This window comes from Conger conger, chromosome 6, assembly GCF_963514075.1.
Source record: "Conger conger chromosome 6, fConCon1.1, whole genome shotgun sequence".
Lineage (NCBI taxonomy): Eukaryota > Metazoa > Chordata > Actinopteri > Anguilliformes > Congridae > Conger > Conger conger.
In genome coordinates, this window is record NC_083765.1 from 24685967 (window position 1) to 24707277 (window position 21311).

The following is a 21311-nucleotide window of genomic DNA, read 5'->3' on the forward strand; positions in this document are numbered from 1 at the left end:
ATTGAAAGTCTTGTCTTGCGGTCTATGACCACAGGATGGCACTATTGCATTACGTAGCAGCAGTTTATTGGCAAACCAAACTTGGCGCACTCTTGAAGAAATTCACTTATAACCTCCAAAGTATGATTCCATTTAATTTAATTATTCAGTATTTTGGTTCATAAAAAAGTATTCAAACGTAATCATACATCCTAATTAACAGCTCCACAAGATATCTCGCTGTTAAATGAGGTGTGCTTTAAAATGTTTTTGTCCTTTCTCTCCCCCACATTGGCAGCGCTGTCAGCCAACAACTTGCTGGCGGGGGTGATGGGAACAGCCATGCCCAGCGAGCTTATACTCTAGCGCCCTCTTCTGTCCACTGACTACCTAGCAGTGTTCTTCATAGAATTTCATTTTTCTTGTTCATGGGACTTGGAGCTTGGAGGAACTTGTGCTCAAGGAGTCCGTGTTAGAGAAAATAATAACTTTGCAAGTCAATCCTTGGACATGCAGTTATTATTATTACATTATTGGCATTTGGCAGACGCTCTTATCCAGAGCGACGTACAACAAAGTGCATACCCATAACCAGGGCTAAGTGTGCAGAAAGACCCTAGAGGGAAGTACAATTTCAATTGCTACCCGTACAACAAACATAAGGACCAGGGCCTATTTTTTTTTTTTTTTTTTAAACAACAAATGAACAAAGCAAAAGTGACCAAACTTAACTATCCAAATACTGCTTACCTAGCCAACTAAAAATACCAAAACACAAAGTAAATCACAAAGACAACAATTAAGGGTCACAGGGAGGTAGGGAGGGATGGGGAGAGGTGCTGCTTGAAGAGGTGCGTCTTCAGTTTGCGTTTGAAGGTGGGGAGAGATCGTACAGTTCTGACCTCAACGGGGAGTTCATTCCACCACCATGGAGCCAGAACAGACAGTAGTCGTGAGCGTGAGGTGGAGGTTCGGAGAGGGGGAGGTGCCAAGCGGCCTGTGGAGGCTGAACGAAGAGGTCTGGCAGGGGTGTAGGGTCTGATGATTTTTAGTAGGTAAGCTGGGGAAGACCCCTTAACTGCTTGGAAGGCTAGCACCAATGTTTTGAATTTGATGCGAGCCATGACAGGCAGTCAGTGGAGGGAAGTAAGCAGGGGGGTGACGTGTGAGTATTTGGGAAGGTTGAAGACCACACGAGCTGCTGCATTCTGGATAAGTTGGAGGGGTCTGATGGCGGACGCTGGGAGGCCAACCAAGAGAGAATTGCAGTAGTCCAGGCGGGACAGAACCATCGCTTGGACCAGGAGCTGGGTCGAGTAGGGGGTGAGAAAGGGGCGGATTCTCCGTATGTTGTATAGAAAGAACCTGCATGACCGGGTCACCGCCGCAATGTTCTCGAAAGGGACAGTCTGCTGTCCATCACCACGCCGAGGTTCCTTGTACTGGGTGATGGCGTGAGTGTGGTATCCCCGAGGGAAATGGAGAGATCCAGGTGGGGAGAGGTATTAGCAGGAATGAATATCATTTCAGTCTTGCCTGGGTTGAGCTTTAGATAGTGGTTATCCATCCAGCTCTAGATGTCACGCAGGCAAGCAGAGATACGGGCAGAAACCTGTGTATCAGATTGTGGGAAAGAGATGAAGAGTTGGGTATCATCCGCCTAGCAGTGGTAGGATAGCCCATATGCAGTGATCACAGGGCCAAGGGAACGAGTGTAAAGAGAAAAAAGAAGCGGGCCTAGGACTGAGCCCTGGGGAACTCCTGTGGCAAGGGGCCGAGGTGTCGATACCGTACCAGCCCAGGCAACCTGGAAGGAGCGACCAGAGAGGTAGGACTCAATCCAGTCCAGGGCTGTGCCACAGATGCCCGTTGCTGACAGGGCGGACAGGAGGATGGAGTGATCCACAGTGTCGAAGGCAGCAGAGAGATCTAGAAGAATGAGGACAGAGGAGAGGGAGGCTGCTCGTGCGGCATGGAGCGACTCACTGACGGAGAGGAGAGCGGTCTCTGTCGAGTGGCCCGATCTGAAGCCAGACTGATGGGGGTCTAGCAGGTTGTTGTTAGAAAAGAAAGAAGAAAGTTGAATAGAAGCAGCTCGTTCTATGGTTTTAGAAAGAAAAGGAAGAAGAGATACCGGGCGGTAGTTCAGGATGATGGAGGGATCCAGGGTAGGCTTTTTTAGCAATGGAGTGATGTGGGCCCTCTTGAAGGATGCTGGAAAACAGCCGGAAGACAGGGAGGAGTTGACAAGGGAGGTGACAAATGGGAGAATGTCTGGTGTGATAGTCTGGAGAAGAGAAGAGGGGATAGAGCAGGAGTTGAGAAACATCAGAGTCTGTAAGGGGGGAGAAAGTGGAAGAGGAAGGGATGGGCCTAAAGGGGGGGGGGGGGCACAGTAAGGGGGGCGGTGGTTGTAAAGGATCTGCAGATTATAAACTAAAGAAGTGGACAGTATGTCATGGACAGTAACAGAGCATAAGCTAGACTGTACATGTGTCCTAAATGTTGTAGTATGTTCGATATAGATGTGAACAAACATTGGCATGTTCTCCCCAGACCTAGAGCCTTCAAGGATTGTGGGAAGTGGTCCTCTATTGGCCTTCATTCATTCCTGTTTCCTGTGCCAAATCCCACAATCCGACACTTGCTGAAGAAGGACTATGAGCCAGTCTGGGCCAAGTCCAGAATCTGTCAAGATTGATCCTGTACATTTCTTTCCATTGAGAAATGCAGAATTTCACCAAGAACTGCCAGTACAATCTTGTGCCAATGTCCAGCAGAAGCTACTGTTACTGGAGAGAACTCCTAATTAAAAAATTGGTCTTTTTGACACCATCTGTCTTGACTGTGAAAGAGGTGAATAAAAATGCATAAAAATGTTAGTTATGTTGGTTCTTTCATATGATTTTAATGATCTGCCTCCATCAAAGGCAGATCTCTTCCCTAGCACAGGGAGGATTCAATCAAGCAAGAATCAAGTGAGAATCCCATCTGGATTTTTACAAAATCGTGATCTGAGGATTAGAAGGTTCATTCTGCGTTCTGAGAGTTTTGAGATATTGAGCTTCAAAGATTCCAAAGTGAATGGGCTTCAAGCTGATTTTTATAGTGTTTATATATATATATATATATATATATATATATATATATATATATATATATATATATATAACTTTAGTGCCATATAACATATGTATTAAACTAATTTTTTTGAACCAATTCTCAGCTCACGAAATACAAGAACAGCCATTGTACTTGGCTTGCTGCAGATAGAATTTAGGAGTCTAAGCTATACCGTACTGCAGCCTCTGGGGCGGCGCTGCTGCTCCGTTCTCGGTAGAATCACAGCGCCTGCGCACAACCCCTCTTATCTGCTGGGGCTGAATAGCGGCCCAAGGTGAATTTTTCAACTTTATTCAAAACTTTTAGGTACTAACCTGCCTACGATATTGATGGACTGTAACAGATGCCGCTTATTTTATACTTACAATTTAGAAAAGAATAATGCAAGGTGCGCGGCAGCTCATGAAGGTGTACGTGACAAGAAGAATTCCACAAGATGGAAGGAAGGTGCTGACACAGGCCCAGGCTGGAGTGTAAGTAAGACTTGACGGTTTACTTTGTGTGTGTGTGGCTCGCTGAAGCTGACTACTTAGCATGCCGAACTCAGCAAAATATGCACATTATCTGGACGACGATGGATAGCATGAAACAAATTATGGCATAATGGAACCCCTTCTACAAATTGCTAAACAGAATTAGGCTTGGTGATTCACGCTGCGTTTGCGTGCACCTCTAACATTGTGGTTGCGTTCCTAAATTTGGCTTGAAAGTTAATGACTGCGACTAGTCTCGCCAAAATTCGACTAATATCTGCGGGATATGGATTTTGGGGTGTTTAGATTCAGGAACACACATAGCGAAACTCGTACTCTAAACTTACTGGAGAAATGGGCAGTCCGAAATTATTGCCTTCCCCTGCCCTGTCTCGCGTTGTCCCCTCTGGGTACCTGGCTTCAGGTGCAAGGTGTCCGTGTGGGACTCTGAAGAGCCTGTGCCCAGGGCGGAGCTTTTGAAGGGCGTGTCTGGAGCCCACGGGCTGCTGTGTATGTTTACGGATCTCATCGACACCGAGGTGTTAGATGCAGCAGGTATGAATCGCCGCCATTATCCTGACACCAGGGATCATCAAATCTGGCCCTCGAATCTAAATCCATTCTTCGGAAATGCATTTACACAAACAATGGGGATTTATCAAAGTTTTCGGATGTCAGTTTTTTTGTAGGATCTGAACGCACTTCACGAGTGGCCTTGTCCGCGCACGGTTTTAACGCTTGTTTTCTGAATGTATTATTCCACGAATTCATATTTTATTTTAATTTACGGTGGGAAACTTATTTTAATAAGCCAATTGAATATTATAATTATTCATATCATATAAAAACGCAAGATTAAAATGGGTGATTTTTCATTCCGGTAATCCTGATTAATTTATGCTTAAGTGGAGTTGAATATAAATTCCATAAAACACGTAAACAAAGTTTGCTAGAATTAGAGTGTCTTAAGTTAGACCTTTGTTTCTATGGCTGACCTCTCTTTACATTACTTTACATTTAGCCAGCAGCCATGCACCCAGCTCCTGTCAAATGGCTGAAGCTAAGCAGGTGTGGGCTTGGTTAGTAGTTGCTGCTGGAAGTGTTGTTGGTGGGTCAGTTGGGGGCTATCTTCCCTCTGGTCAAATGATCTCCAATGCCCCACTACAGTGATGGGGAGGCCGTAGCTTTTTCAAGCTGACACCTGTTTATCCCCTGATTCAATTGGCAAAAACGTTGTTCTCTCCCTCTCCACTTCAGCTGGTGTGTGGTGAGCATTCTGGCGCAAAATGGCAGCCATTACTTCACCCAGGTGGGTGCTACACATTGCTGGTGGTTGAGGCGAGTTTATAAGTGTAATGGCACTATATAAGTGTAATGATCTGTCTATCTATTTACATGTATTGCTTTAATATAAGATTTAGTGCATGGCTTACTTCGGGGAGAGCACATATTCAAAGCCCTAGCCAATTTGGTGAGGCTCACGAGTCAGTTCAGACGGCCCAGACACCTCCTGAGTTTGTGTAACACACTGGAGCCAGAACTCAGAAGATCCACACGCCATTCCTGTCCAATTCCATTTTCAGGGGCTTTCCTTCCTCAGCTTCTTGGGGACTGGTGCAGGACAGTGGAAACATATCGCTGTCCCCCTCCTTGGTAATTCCAGACATCAACGTCTCTCCTATAATTTATAACTTTGCCTCCAGTTTTATGTCAAACCATTTTTGGGTTACCTGTTCCGTAGTATGTGTAAATCAAGACAGAGTTTACAACAACAGCAATACCCCCAGTGTGTATAGGCTACAGCTGGTACAGTTGGACAGCTCACCACATTTTACACCAACAATGTTCGTTTTTATTCCAGTCCTATGTGGCACATATGTAGTTTATGTAGCCTATATAAACAAAAGTAGGCTAATTAGCAACATTCTATGTTTCAATATTAGTTTGGCGCATTAGTTCGGCACATTGCTTTATGTTTCTCCACCAGGACAATCCGGTTTTTCTTCCTCCATTTTTGAACATAATGAACAAGTTCAAGTTCAAGCTTATTATAAGAAAACGGCATATAAGATGTTAACTCCTAAATAATTTTTAATATACATTTTCATGTTTTGTAAAGACAAGTTACAAAGTAGCTGTAGCACACACAATAATATAATAATAATTTTTTTTAAATCAGATCATGTGTTGGCTACACAGCATATATCTTTGCCATCTCTTTAAATTGCCTGGAATTGAATTCTGTGGTCCTTATAGGGTATTTTAGGGACGTCAGTTTATCCTAGTCATAAGTTTTGTGCATGCACTTTTTGTTTACGATTGATTGCTATTTATCAACGTAAACAAATGGGTGCAAAAAAAGCTCTGTTTTGTTTGATAAATCCGGTGGAATTTGTTAGTTCGCTTTGATCACACATACATTTTCACAGGGATTTCCGAAAATATTGATAAATGAGGCCCAATGACCGTGATTTCATGATCCCTGCCTTCCAGGAAAAGGAACAACAATGAGCTATGCTACCATTAGGCTGTGCAGCAAGATGGGCAGTTGGGTATTGATTTGTATTGATTGTATTTATTAAAATTATTATTATTATTCATAATAGTACTAGTATCATTATGTGATGATTATTGTTATTTATTCTTTATTTTTTCAGGGCCCAACTTGAAGGTGATCAGCACTTTTTCTGTGGGCTTTGACCACCTAGCCATCGATGAAATCAAGAAACGGTGAGCATCCAGGTGCAGTGGGTAGCACTGCCGCCTCACAGCAAGGAGGTCCTGGGTTCGAATCCCCGTCGGCCGGGGCCTCTCTGTGCGGAGTTTGCATGTTCTCCCCGTGTCTGCGTGGGTTTCCTCCGGGTACTCCGGTTTCCTCCCACAGTCCAAAGACATGCACGTTAGGCTGATTGGAGAGTCTAAATTGCCCGTAGGTATGAGTGTGTGAGTGAATGGTGTGTGTGCCCTGCGATAGACTGGCGACCTGTCCAGGGTGTATTCCTGCCTTTCGCCCAATGTATGCTGGGATAGGCTCCAGCCCCCCTGCGACCCTGATCAGGATAAGCGGGTTCAGATAATGGATGGATGGATGGTGAGCATCCAGTGCTGCTTCCTTCCTGACACCGCTCCAAAAGTGAACATTTTTACAGATGTCACAGACCACTCACAGAAATGGGTAAAAACAGCTGGGGACCGTACGTGTTGGTGTCATGAGCTGTGTACGGCTTTCCATGCCCCTCTCTCCCTCTGCAGTGGGGTGCGAGTGGGGTACACTCCGGATGTGCTCTCCGATGCCACAGCGGACCTGTCCGTCGCCCTTCTGCTAGCCACCGCGCGCCGGCTACCCGAGGGGGTGCAAGAGGTCAAGAGGTCAGCGCTACAAACACCCACAACAACCTCCAAGCCACACCCTATAATCTCAACCACACCTATAACCCCAACCCCAGACATTTTCATACTTTTTGGGGAACCTTTTGAAACCCGCTCATCAAGCTTATTAGACAGCTTGCGTGCATCATTCTATTCTGCATATTTAAAAAAATAGTTTCCGAGGGACAATTTTTCCCCCCTAGATATAGATGTTTTTATTTCCCAGAAAATGCTCTGACGTAAAACTTTGCGCCCTCGTTTGGCCCAAGTGTTTATCACTGGTTCATCTGCCGCGGCATACAGTTTACCCTGCCGTTTCTTCATTGAGCATGTGACCAAGCACACAAATGAGCATGAGCAGTGAGCAGACCTGCTGCCCTGTGTGGTGGAGTTTGCATAGCTGTCCCTACTCTAACCCTGTATTCTATCCCCCCCAGTGGTGGCTGGAGCACATGGAAGCCCCTGTGGCTGTGTGGCTACGGTTTGACTGGCAGCACAGTCGGTATCATCGGCCTCGGGCGCATAGGTAATATAATCACATCACAGTTTGGAAATAAAGATGCAGGGGTTGAACATGGTGGTTTGTTCTCATTCCAATGGGTTGATTTCACATTGAAGATTATTTGTTGACTGCAATTAACCTTAGCAGACCCAGCGTTGGCTCCTTTCCTCATGAACCTTTATACCTTCCATGTCTGTGTTAACCCATCAGCCCATTAATCCAGGAGTTTCAGACAGCATGGGGGACTTCAATCCATAGCCAATAGCCATAGCCAATCTAAGCTTTAGAAACGTGTGTGGACTCTTTAGCCAAACAACAATTTGAATGAATCACCAAACACTGAAAATACACAGAAAAATCTCAGCAGATACTGTGGCTCTCCCAGATGAGAATATGCCAACCGTGTTTTATCTGGTATGTATTTCTGTGTGCATGTGCAAGTGCCCCACTGCTCCAGTGCAGGTAAATGAAGGACGCTGCATTGAATGTGACGTGTCTGCTTCACCCCCACAGGTCTGGCCATCGCCCGTCGTCTGAAGCCTTTCGGAGTGAAGAGGCTGCTGTACTCCGGGCGGTCCGTCAAGCCCCAGGCCGCAGAGGTGGAGGGAGAGCACGGTAGGGGAGCACCAGGCAGGGGCTGTTTTAGGGTTGTGGGGGGCGGAGTGAACCGACTGTACACATGAGCTCACTGCTAACACAGCTGATTTCACCAATGACCTCTGCCACCTGGCTGAAGAATTCTGCAAATGAGCAAATACAGGTGATTGGAACAAAACCTGAATGTTCCACCTCTGGTGCTAACCCCACCTCTCTGTCTCTGGTTTGGGGCTGGACAGTGCCCCTGGATACGCTGGCATCTGAGAGCGACTTTGTTGTGGTGTCCTGTTCCCTCAACCCCGATTCCAAGGGGCTGTGTGACAAGGCCGTCTTCAGTAAGATGAAGAGCACCGCAGTCTTCATCAACACCGGCAGGTAGTTGTGTCGCGATTCATGTTTCTCTTCATGTGTTCATTTAACTCTTCCCCATCCAGTTTTCAAATCTTTAAAGACATAATTTCCCCCACTTACCTGCATCTTGATTGTATGTTTGTCTTTCTTTATCCTCCCAAGTTTCTCATGTTTTTGTTTGTTCCCTGTCCTGTATACCAGTTGTCATCTTCGCCCCCCTTGAGTCTGTGTGCATTGTTTCTAGAGGGAGTGTGGTGAACCAGGAGGACCTGTACGAGGCTCTGTCCAGCGGTCAGATCGCCGCGGCTGGCCTGGACGTCACCACGCCCGAGCCCCTGCCCACTGACCATCCGCTGCTGTCTCTCAAAAACTGTGGTGAGTTTCTTAATTCCTCAGCTTTCTACTGGCCTTGTTTTACACCAGGACTGCTCGACCCTGCTCCTGGAGATCTACTGTCCTGCACGTTTTAATTTCAACCATAATTTGGCTTAACAACTGACTACTAATACCTAACACCTGTTAATTTTATGAATGCAGGTATGGGCAGTGCCTTTTAAAAATGTTTTTGTCCTTTGTCTTCCCCTAGTGGTCCTCCCCCACATTGGCAGTGCCACCTACTCCACCCGGGGAATAATGGCAGCGCTGTCAGCCAACAACCTGCTGGCGGGGGTGATGGGAACAGCCATGCCCAGCGAGCTTATACTCTAGCGCCCTCTTCTGTCCACTGACTACCTAGCAGTGTTCTTCATAGAATTTCATTTTTCCTGTTCATGGGACTCGGAGCTTGGAGGAACTTGTGCTCAAGGCAGGGATGACAGAAGTGGGGGCGAGTCAGTCCCCCTGATCTGACCAAGGGAGCAGCTTTCAAGCTATTAGTTTCACCTATTGATATGAGGTTAGAAATTAAAAATATATTTAAAAACATAAACTGATGTTCAATTTCTGCAAAAAAAATTTTTTTCGAGCACACACACAAAGATGTAGATGTTTTTATTTCCTAAAATGTCAAATGTCACATTTTAGCAAGTCTGACCACACCCTGGTGTCCGTTCCAGAAACCAAGATTATCCGGATGTATTAAATGGAAATGTAGGAAAAATCTTTTTTTGAGGATCAAAGAAAGCCTGTGTCAGTAACTACTTTGCCACTTTGTTGTACATCGCTCTGGATAAGAGCGTCTGCCAAATGCCATTAATGTAATGTAATGTAACTCTGGTGCCTTATGGTCTGAAACGAATCTGCCACGGGGCAGGTTAATTTGAACAAACCCGACCTACCTCAGCTTTTGGTGAGAGTAATTAGGCAGACATAACACCTCGGTGAACTTTATGTGATCACACGCTATAATAATATATAGCCTATCATAAGAACATGGTGAAAATACGCAATGTTGCCAGTGAATAACAGTATTAGTAATGGGAAAAGTGTGTGTTTATTTTTTGTGGTGTTTTAGTGTGTTCGATATAGGAGAGAAACATTTGACATTTCCATCCCTGAGCCTTTGAGGATCAAAGGAAGTCATCCTGTAATGGTTTGAATGAATGAAGTCTGCAAAGTCTTTCAGACATGGCCTAGGTGAAGACAAATGCAGTATGTCCTCTGCCAGTGAAATGAAATATTTTGGATCTGAAGTATATGATCTTCTGCTCCAACTGATTATATTCCCTGGCACAGAGAGGATTAAATCAAACAAAATACTCTCTGGATTTTTCCATCTTTATTCAAATTTATACATGAAAATGAAATATGGTACATCATTTAAATATTTCACTTAAATTTGTTCACATATTTTCTAAAAAGTGAACACATTTAATCTTCTATTACTCACACTACATTAAGGGCCTGATTTATGAAGACCTTTATCACCTTTTATCTTTTAGCACAAGCAAAAACCAATGACATGACCTGGTATTTGATTTGCACCATTTATTGTATGTGCTAGTTTTGTGTGTGCTAAAATGTTTTGCACCTGCTAAAGGTCTTAGTAAATGAGGCCCCTAAGTGTAAGCAGGGCACATGATTCCTTCACATTTGGCATTTCATAACCTGGGCGTAAAAAGGCCAAAGTCATAAGGCATTTACTTGTTTCATCTTTAATGTGACATTGTCAAATTCACCATTATGCTATCAAAATGTTTACACAGTACACTTATATAAATCCATCCAACAATACACTTCAAAATGGCCACCAAGGTGACCAAATTGTGCTAAAAATTGTAGTTTTGGCCGCAAGCAGCAACTTTGAAGGGGAACAGGCACCACAAGGAATTGGCTTCCTTGCCTTGTGACCAATAGTCACTTTGATTGGTTTGACACAGGTGCCTGCTGCTGCATGTTAGCATTAGTCTTCAGGACAGGCACATTTCAGGGTGTGCGCCTAAGATCTGATTGGCTGAATGGCACATCGTGTCAATGCAACTGACATGAGGACAGCAGATGTACTAGATTCAAATTTCCATACATTGGTTCAAACCAAAACCATCATTTTAAAAGGCGACAAGTAGAATGACTTGTGGAATCCATATTGTTTGACACAGGGTGTTTTACTAAGTTTAACTAAGTTTAGGTGAAAGCTACCAGACATTTACATTTTGCATATAATAATGAATTCTTGAAGGTCAGAAAGCTGGTTTTCTACCCGGATAATTTTCTGTCAAGACTGAATGAATGGACCTGGCATCTATAGACATTGATATCAATATTGGAATACAATAATAGAGGTGAGAAGAGAATCAATGCCTTGCACATTATAGGCCCTTGCCCTAACTAACACCACTTGAAATAAAAATTATAATCACTGCAGACAGCACCATGAGAATGGGGTCAAGGGTCAACTGTATCTGGTCTTGGGACAACACTGGTACTGTGTCTTCAATCCCAAGTCCTGGGTTCACCAAGGGTGCCTGTTCATTTCAACATTTTGTTCTTTTTTTTCCGTTACATAACGTCAAACTGAGACTCGGACTAACACTTCTGACCAAGACAATGCACTACCTCAGTAACCACTGTCACAGTGGGAAATGTGGCTCTGAAATGAATAGGTGATATCTTGGTTAATGCTAAAATTACAAGGAGGTCATTGAGGATAACACAGAAAGGCTAACAGGTAGCATTAAACAAGAGGCATGGACAAGACACTGAACTTGAGGGAAAATAATAAGAACAATCCAGAACAGGTGTGTTCTTTGTTCATCAGTTACACCAGGGGTGTCCAATCTTATCCAGAAAGGGCCACTGTGTGTGCAGGTTGTTGTTTTAGCACAGGACTAAGAAGGCTGATTCTACTCATCAAGGTCTTGATTAAAGACCACGATTAGTTCATTAGTATAATCAGGTGTGTTACTGCTGGTTAAAACAAAAACCTGCACCCACGCCGGCCCTTTTAGAATAAGATTGGAGTTACATTTTGGTGAAGTGGAACTAGAAAATACTAACTAGCCATGCTATCGGACAGATCTCTGTGAAATGAGTGTTTCTATATTGAATTGAATTTAGTTGAATGTGCGGTTTAAAAAAAATCCCCAAATCTTTTGCTTTTCTCATCTCACTCATTTCAAAAAGTCAATGTTTATGTCCTTCCATACCTTTAAGTCAATCCTAATAATGCCTTGATATCACATCTTCAAATAATTAAATTACAGAAAAACAAGCAACCCCACACAATAGTCATAACTTGTATGCATCTTCTGAACAGCCTCTTAGCTATGTGTTTAACATCATAGCATGGTCGACCTGCGTGCATTTGTTTCACTTCGTGAAAACTGCAGTGGACCTCGAAGATCACCCTTGCCTTAGCAATGATTTTCTTGCTTGAATTTGCATGCAGAACACCTAAGAACTTAATTTCCCTTCTGAAGCTTTTAGGTTCAAGGATGCATGTTCAGCAGCTGTGCAGTGCTGGACCCTTTCCAAAATGCAAAAGGGTGAAAACATACTGTTGTGAAAAAGTGTATTTACAATTTACAATACACTGCAAAATACTCAACACCTCATTTACCTACAGGGCCCCGCATGTGCAGGTATCAGACAATTGAACTGAACAGCAAGTACAGGAACTGAGGACATGATTTAAATTTTATTTATTTAAAAAAAGGATGATCAAAATAAAATCCAAGTTTACCATTTGGGGCCAGATTTGTACATTTTTTTTTACATACATCTTTGTATGAATGTATGTATGAAAGGTGCTATTAAGTAAAGCTACTATTAAACGTGTGGCAGTTTGTTTGATGCAACACATTTAAAAGGGGTTTTCATGCCAGTAAATGACAACAGCAGATACTCGTACGTACATTAATAGGTTTCAGTTACTGGAAGGTAAGACACTTTGAAGTATATTTTTTAAAACAGGTAGCTTATTTCTAATGATTACAGTATCGCAACACATTCACTACTCTGTTTAAATTATATTTCTTTAAAAAACCAGTCATATTTCATAAATGTTTGCACTAAAGGCAGTGATATGCTAGTAACCATTGGTCTGCTGACATTACTGGTTTTTATTAGTCTTAAATGAAATTCTCCTTGTACACCATTCAATGACCCTGCATTATGCTATATTCCCACTGATGCCAGTCAGTGGTGGTCTAGACAAAACAAGGTCTTATTAGAAATTTTACAAGACCTAGTTTGCTTGCTTGGCATTTTCAGCACCTGGCCATGCTGAGATTCAAGTCAAGGGAAGGTGCCAATAAACAGAGCGACAGGGACAACCTGGGAGATATATGCACCACAGCATCACAGCCATGAGATCATCAACTGCACCAAGGATGGAAACAGGAAAAGGAATTAGGGTGTTGTTAAGTGCAGAGACTACATCCTATAGAACCCAAAGCTATACAGTGCATACATCGATAAAAAGCAGAGACCGAATCACAGCCTACTGCATGTGTGGATTATTTTTGGCTCTAACTAAACAGTAAAGAAAATAATTAAAATAGGTGACATCGCTTGCTGAATAGCTACAGTACAGAACCTTTTCACACCCTAGATAAAAATGAACAAAAAAGGCTCCATAAAATAAACAGGAAATGAGTTATAATGCAAACCTTAAAATATACTGGAACCTTAAACTAATACGATCAGATGTTTACAAAATAATAATTATAATTATAATAATCCAAAAAAATAAAAAAATAAAAAAGCAGGCTGGGAGCATATTACAAACAAATAAATAAAAACTAAAGATGCCACATTCCACAATTAGGTCCATATTTAAGTTATAAAACCAGTGTAACAGGGGTAAACCTACTTGGTAGGGGATGTATGTACATCTCGCCCCTGGAAGATGATGTGGAAGGCAAAGAATCTAAAATAGCTAGCGACCTGCAAACCTTGGTGGCATCTTGGGGGATCACAAAGCCTCTATTGTGGGCCGATAATAAAATGCGTGTGGAGTTTCCTAAACAGAACTGGAGTTTCAACTGGAACTGATACCGGGTGTCACGATCAGATGAGACCAACATGGACCTTTTTGGCCAGCACTGGGTTTGGCGTAAGCTTGTGTTGAAAATGAACAGCTTACCTTCTGTTCCTAATATGAAATATGGTGGCGGATCTTTGATGTTTCGGGGTAGTTTTGGATCTATTGGTCACTCGGGGCTTCTGAAAAATATATTTTGGTCAAAAATCTAATTTCCTCTGCCAGGAAACTTGGTTGCAAAATAGATGTTTCAGCACGACAATGATCCCAAGCGCACCTCAAAAATCAACTCTGAAATGGTTACCCGACAAAATGACATCCTCCAGACGTGAATCCTATGAAGGATTTGTGGTTGAAGAGGGCGGTCAACAAGCGCAAGCGCAGACCCAAACAACTTGAAAGATTATGTATTGATTGGTCAAATATCCACCCCAAGGTTTACCATAAAATGTTTACCATCTCATAAAACACTGCTAACCCCCGCATCAGCTGTGCTGGCAGACCCGACCGACCTTCCGCGGGAGTCTGTAGAAGCCTAGCGCTGTGTGTCTCGCATGACACAAGTCATTAAGCAAAGTTAATTATGCAATTTTCAGGCTTATTGATCGCTTCCTGTTGTGCTGGCTGCGGTTTTCGCGCAGGGCAACGGAAGCAGGCGGCGGCGGAAGCCGCGGTCAGGAGAGCGCCGAGGTCCACGAGTATTATAACGAGATACCCGGCAAAGAGCCGCCCCCGGGTGGGCTACTCGACATGCGGGTCGGACCGAAAGCACCGCAGCAGCCCCCCAGTGGCAGCCAGGCAGAAGAAGACGATCTGCGAAGAGTGAGCCCACCTTCCCGATCCCCACTTCACACACACACTTTTTTTTAATGCGTCCGACGTTGCTTCCTGGATGACTCACCCGCTTCTGTTTGGGTTGTGTTGCAGCCGGGATGCCCGGAGCACTTGAACGTGTATGAAAATTGCTCTCTCACGCACATGCAACTTCCATCTGCAGGTAAGATGATGCAGTGAATTTTTTTCTTTCTTACTCACTATTACATGAGGGGCAGAGTAATTCCGGTATTCTTTGTATGTTAGAAGTACTGACTAATTTGTCTCCCATAATTTGATTAGCCTACTCTAAAGCCATCAACTGATGTTTCATAAATCCATGTTAACAGGGCAGTCACTGTTCATATGTTAATTGAATTAATTGCCCATTTATTAAAATGAAAGAACATGTGACATGGATGTTTTTTTCCCCAATCTTCCAATTTTGAAATTCTTTCCAAGGGAAATGCAATCTATTATCAAATAAATTATCTTCCAATATTTTGTGAGCAGTGATGGCTAGCCTACAGTACATCCACATTTCCCTGGACATAAATCCACTGCAAGAGGGATGTAGTCAGAAAGAATGGGACATATGCTTCACAGATATAGCAGTAACCTCTGACAAGCACATTCATAAAGGAGTGCCTGGGGACTATCACAGTACATATGTCTAAGTACTGTACATAATCGCATATCATATTCCATGCACAACATCAAATCAATAAATAAATTAACCATCTGAAAAATAAACAGACTGGCCTCCCCTTTCATGCATGGTGATCAGCATAGGTGTATATACTGAGAATTCTTTGCATTATTGAATTTGACGTATTCCCAGTTAGACGTGCAGTTACATATAGGTTGGTTTGCAGAAAGAGAATAAATAAAAGCTGGCCTGTCAGCCAGTTGAAGGCCTGTCCATACCAAGAACTATAACTATAACTATAAATATATGGTTTTAAAAATCGTTCTTACTCAAGTGGATGGTGGAGCCCACAGACTCCACACCACAGCTATAAAGACAGAGACCAATCATATCCCTGGGATCATTTTCAGAGTGTTTTTTTCCAAGCTGCATGAACAATAAAACTCTGACCTAATCAAAATCCAACCAAATTTACAATTCACAGTGGAAGGCGACATAGCCGAGAGACTGTTCTCAGAACATTATTGTTCATCAGTGTGGATGTTCAGATCATTGTATTGTTATGGTTGTTATAGAATATTCAGTGAGGCATCAAATCTGCATCAGCTAAATGGCAATGTTTCAGGACCAGACAACTCTGTATTTAAATAAATAAAATGTTTTGGCTAATGTCTACCTACATCACTGTGTAATATTGACAGAAAATGTTCATTTTGTTAATCCCTTTTATGAATTGAAAAACCTCAACCACTTCCCCCCGTTGTATATTGATAAGCCTGAAGAGATTAAATATGCGAAGTAGGGCAGCCTGTAGCATAGTGGTTAATGAGGTGGCCCTAACTTTGACTACATTAAGGATCATACAACATATGCAGTGCATATTGTGGAAGTCTTAAGCACTCTATAGCACAGACATCATCAAATCACCAAGAACCACTGCTGGTTTTCCACCCTCCCTTTACCTGGGAGTCAGGTAGAAAGTAGCACTAACTGTTCAGTTAATTACCTGGGAGAAAAGAAAACCATCTGGATTTGTTCTTGAGGGCCAGATTTGATTAATTCTTCTCATAGCACATCTTGTTACGAATTCACTCAAAAGACCTCAACCATCTCCACAAACTTCTACTGCAACCAAACTTGATATTTTACTCAATTAATTTTTACAACTTCCAAACTCCAGATTTGGAGAAGGGCGTTCCCGTGCTCCTGCCGGACAGTAAGGAGGCGGCGTACAGCACACTGGGGGAGGAGGGTGGCCCCGTGCCGGGCGGGCCTGCACAGGCCCTGGAGCCGCTCCAGCTGGAGGTGTGGTACCACGGCAGCCTGAGCCGGCGGGAGGCTGAGAGCCTGCTGAAGCACAGCGGGGACTTCCTGGTGCGGGAGAGCACTTCCTCCCCCGGCCAGTACGTCCTGAGCGGCCTGGAGGGGGGCGCTGCCAAACACCTGCTGCTGGTGGACCCGCAGGGAATGGTACGCCTCCGCCTAAAACTCCTCTCACTGTACCTGGCCCATGTGGGATTCCATTTTCTGTCGTCAACTTCCTGTTTTTTTTGCTAACGTTGTCAATAGAAACTTTCGTAGTATCTAAGCTTGCTGATTTGTTAACCCATTTTTCCTTTCTGGGGGCAACATTAGCTCAGCAGGTAAGAGCGGTTGTCTGGCAGTTGGAGAGTTAGTTCTGAAGTAACCCTGAGACACCTAACCCCCAATTGCTTCCAACAGGCTGGTTAGCAGCTTGCATGGCAGCCTTTCAGAGCAAGTGTGTGTGTGTGTGTGTGTGTGTGTGTGTGTGAATGGGTAAATGAGAGGCATTAATTGTAAAGTTTGTGTGTGCATGCACGTGTGCTTGTGTGTGGGCTTGTTGTTTTCACTTACGTGATTAAGACCCCCATGGATCCAAATCTCACACAATAAGTGTTTAAGGACAGTGTGCGGATGATACATACTTCAAGTAATTTTGTTTTCCATATTATAATATTTCTGTTGCTGTTTTTCGGCAGTTTATCTTTCTCTTTTTGGCTGTTTGAGAAATGATGGTTGAAGTAATGTTTGAGGTACATATTACTAAACTGTCTCTTCTGTACTTTGCCTTCTGTTTTTCTGAAAGGTGAGGACAAAGGACCACATATTCGACAGTGTGGGACACCTGATTCGCTATCACATGGACAATCAGAGACCAATCGTCTCTTGTGGGAGTGAGCTGTGCCTGAAACAGTTGTATTATTGTTGTATTTTTACCATTGTAATTTTGGGTTGGAAGTAAAAAAAGAGTACTTGCATTTGACAAAAGAAAAAGAAGAATAGCAGGTGACATGTGGCGTGCATTCTGTGTTTATGCCTCAAAGCACAAAGCTGTAGAGCAAGTGGCTGGCTGATTGACTTTAGTCTCTGTGTTGGTGAAAATGGTTATTTTTCTGCTCCTGAAAATGTGCCTTGATGCAGTATTCAGCTTCAGGGGCAGGTTTGCCAGGTTTGTACAGATTGTACAATATAGTGTATATCACTGAATAGTGTATATTCAGTCCTGGTCCTGGAGAGCAGCAGGGTCTGCTGGTTTTTGTTTTCGCCTTAATATCAGCAACTAATTCAGACCCAAGAAACAAGGCGAGGTGAGTTAACTGTGCAATTAAGTGTTTTAATAGACCAGTTGTGTGTAGAGTTACACCCTGCACCTCTCCAGGACCAGGAGTGAGGACCACTGTTGTATAGCATCTGACACACCGCAAGGCTTAGCCCATGATAGACAGCCAATGTATAAGATAGTTTAATAAATAACATTAATTTGAGGACACTTTAACAATTACAATATATTTTTTATATTTATAATAGAAGCTTTGGTCTGAGTACTATGTCAAATTTATCCACCATATACTGTACATCTCTGTTTGTCATTAGCAGTAAGCTAATATAGAGTTCTAAAATATGCAAGGTCTATTGGAAATGTATACAAATGTTTATTTTTGAAAATCATTATAATAGTAGAAGCATATCTAGCACAATGCTGGATAGTGGTATTGCTTATTGATTTTATTTTCATACACACAGAACCTGTGGACCAAGGCATTGCTCTGTGCATGTGTGCAGATGAAATAAAATTAACTGACGCCAGTGCAAGTCCAGTATGGGTACTTTTTCTTCTAATGCAGTTTATTTTCATTCCTCGTGCACTTGTCAGAAAGACTGTATGTGCATGCGATAATTTTTTATATTATTTTTGAAAATAAAAGTGACACGCCCTTCCTTCTTGGAGAATGCATGAGAAGTTAATAAGTTTAAAAAATGTTTAAATATATATTTCCTTTTTAACAGTGATATAGATTGCACACAATTTTGTATATGTTTCTTGATTCTTTCTTGTGTTATCCTAAATATGTGAATATTAAATAATTTAATCACTCGGTACCTTCTTGTGGGGTTTTTGAAGTCTAATTTTGTGTAAATGGTTGGCATTTACATATAGTGCCTTTATCCAAAACGGTGTACATTTCATGCTTCTCATACACACACACACTCATGGTGATCGGCTGCCATACAAGGCACCAACCAGCACATCAGGAGCATTTAGGGGTTAGCTTTCTTGCTTACTTTACTTTATGTTTGCAATATATTGGGGTAAAAATAAGATTTCTGGTAAATGAATGGGCTAATTGATACTCTCAAATCATTTGTCCGGTAGACAATTTCACTATTGTTCCCTACAACACAGGCTGATATAGTAAGCTAATTTTACCACTTTAATTTCAATAGTTTCCTTGGACATGATTTTATTTAAATTTTTTATTCCTTATCAGTACACAGTATGTTAATGAATGTATACAAGTATGGATATTGCAGTGAGTTTATAACCGGCAACTGAGTTATTGATATCTTCAATTAAAGGGTTATTAAACTGCAGATAGTTTCAAGTGAATTGCATATACCTTCAGCTACATTACAGATATTTTTCATATAAAAGTGGAGCTATTGATGGCGGCTCTGACATATTCAGCTGAATTAAATATTAATACAAATTATTAAATTGTGATTCAAATATCTGACTCATCTTGATAACAAAAAAATAGTATTTAATCAGTTTGAATATAATCTGATAATTAATATACAGCCAGTTAGAATGCCATTTTCTTTCAATTGCGTAAATTGTATGTATCAAGAATACAAAATGAAATAAGCAGCTGGCTCAGTCTGTGGAACAGCATTCCCTGCAGCTCAAACTAGGGAAAACCGAGATGCTGTACTTTCCAGCCAAACCCTCACCTCGGCCATAGTCACCGCAGTGATGAGCTCATTTCCTGTTAGGAAGCTTCGAGTGAGACACCGGCCCTCTCTGAGAACACCCTGGTGTATTTTCAGGTGTATAAATTCTTCCTGTAAATTATCTGGAGAGTCTACGCTTCCAGCTGCTGCACCTCTCTCCTTGCTGGTCCCTCTACCTCCTGCTGCTCCACCAGAATGATCAGCTGTCTCCTTATCCACGCTCTCTCCATGCTGGTCCCTCTACCTCCTGCTGCTCCACCAGAATGATCAGCTGTCTCCTTATCCACGCTCTCTCCATGCTGGTCCCTCTACCTCCTGCTGCTCCACCAGAATGATCAGCTGTCTCCTTATCCACACTCTCTCCATGCTGGTCCTGTCACTCATCTCCCTCCACTGCTTTCCGACGTCCACTTGTGTGAAGACCGGTAGCTGAGGTGTTTAGTGGTATGCACTTTTGTTTATAGCACTGATGGTTGGTTTGTTTGGCTTCTTCTGCCTTGTCTCTTCTGCATCGTCTCTAACTTTGGTTAACATCTCCTTGGTGATATTGGATATGTGCCCTTTTCTAACTAACACTGGTGTTGTCTACTTGTTTTGTGATCAAATGTTTTTTTCTTCAACAAAAATACTCAAACAGAACATTCAACAGTATTTTCCCCCCCCTTAAAATATGTTATTCTCCTTAAGACAACCCAAATCAAAAATCTAAATAATCAAAAGTTTTGTCTACTTTTTTAAATCACGCTGGTACTGATAATCTGTTTGGTGGCTGTAATGTAATTAAATGTTATGTGATTTAAATGTGTTTGCGGGTAAATTACAATTCCCATTATGGCTCACTGTGAATGAACAGTTTGTAAAACGCTGTGCATTGTAGTTCCCTCACAATCCAGTATAGCATCTAGCCATATGACTTTTCTACTATCAGCCTTAGTCATTGTGCATCACCTGCTGTTAGCACAAATGCTCCGTTTTCGATCTTGTAAAAAATGTGAAAAGATGTAGCCAGTTGCTCTTGCGGATTACGTAGACAGTGGTAGTGTGGCCGATCGGTTCAGTTGGTGGCAAGCTCCATTTTCCATTGAAAGTCTTGCCTTGCGGTCTATGACCACACGATGGCACTATTGCATTACGTAGCAGCAGTTTATTGGTAAACCAAACTTGGCGCACTCTTGAAGAAATTCACTTATAACCTCCAAAGTATGATTCCATTTAATTTAATTATTCAGTATTTTGGTTCATAAAAAAGTATTCAAACGTAATCATACATCCTAATTAACAGCTCCACAAGATATCTCGCTGTTAAATGAGGTGTGCTTTAAAATGTTTTTGTCCTTTCTCTCCCCCACATTGGCAGCGCTGTCAGCCAACAACTTGCTGGCGGGGGTGATGGGAACAGCCATGCCCAGCGAGCTTATACTCTAGCGCCCTCTTCTGTCCACTGACTACCTAGCAGTGTTCTTCATAGAATTTCATTTTTCTTGTTCATGGGACTTGGGACTTGGAGCTTGGAGGAACTTGTGCTCAAGGAGTCCGTGTTAGAGAAAATAATAACTTTGCAAGTCAATCCTTGGACATGCAGTTATTATTATTACATTATTGGCATTTGGCAGACGCTCTTATCCAGAGCGACGTACAACAAAGTGCATACCCATAACCAGGGCTAAGTGTGCAGAAAGACCCTAGAGGGAAGTACAATTTCAATTGCTACCTGTACAACAAACATAAGGACCAGGGCCTATTTTTTATTTATTTTTTTTAAACAACAAATGAACAAAG

The 21311-nt window shown here is 42.5% G+C and overlaps 2 protein-coding genes across 2 annotated transcripts; both read left to right on the plus strand.

Annotated features, from left to right (window-relative positions):
* Positions 1-3313: 3313 nt before the first annotated feature.
* Positions 3314-9320, plus strand: LOC133131065 (glyoxylate reductase/hydroxypyruvate reductase-like). Its single transcript, XM_061246173.1, has 10 exons — positions 3314-3376; positions 3475-3575; positions 4000-4130; positions 6233-6305; positions 6828-6944; positions 7382-7470; positions 7960-8061; positions 8283-8418; positions 8639-8769; positions 8981-9320. Exons 2-10 carry the CDS (start codon positions 3484-3486, stop codon positions 9100-9102), a joined length of 993 nt encoding a protein of 330 aa, XP_061102157.1. The 5' UTR covers positions 3314-3376; positions 3475-3483; the 3' UTR covers positions 9103-9320.
* A 4873-nt stretch (positions 9321-14193) lies between these two features.
* LOC133131516 (SHC-transforming protein 1-like) lies at positions 14194-20957 on the plus strand. The gene is made up of 5 exons (XM_061246898.1): positions 14194-14638; positions 14744-14813; positions 16459-16748; positions 17386-17506; positions 20890-20957. The coding sequence occupies exons 1-5, from the start codon at positions 14567-14569 to the stop codon at positions 20955-20957; spliced, it is 621 nt and encodes a 206-aa protein (XP_061102882.1). The 5' UTR covers positions 14194-14566.
* The last annotated feature ends 354 nt before the right edge of the window (positions 20958-21311 follow it).

What these genes read in the sequence shown, in the direction of transcription:
- LOC133131065 (XM_061246173.1), top strand. Translation starts at nt 3,484, where the DNA reads ATGCAAGGTGCGCGGCAGCTCATGAAGGTGTACGTGACAAGAAGAATT. An exon ending in CGAGGTGTTAGATGCAGCAG is followed by an intron (nt 4,131 to 6,232) that starts GTATGAATCGCC and finishes TTATTTTTTCAG; the next exon opens with GGCCCAACTTGAAGGTGATC. An exon ending in GTCTTCATCAACACCGGCAG is followed by an intron (nt 8,419 to 8,638) that starts GTAGTTGTGTCG and finishes CATTGTTTCTAG; the next exon opens with AGGGAGTGTGGTGAACCAGG.
- LOC133131516 (XM_061246898.1), top strand. Translation starts at nt 14,567, where the DNA reads ATGCGGGTCGGACCGAAAGCACCGCAGCAGCCCCCCAGTGGCAGCCAG. An exon ending in TGGTGGACCCGCAGGGAATG is followed by an intron (nt 16,749 to 17,385) that starts GTACGCCTCCGC and finishes TTTTTCTGAAAG; the next exon opens with GTGAGGACAAAGGACCACAT. An exon ending in GAAACAGTTGTATTATTGTT is followed by an intron (nt 17,507 to 20,889) that starts GTATTTTTACCA and finishes CCACATTGGCAG; the next exon opens with CGCTGTCAGCCAACAACTTG.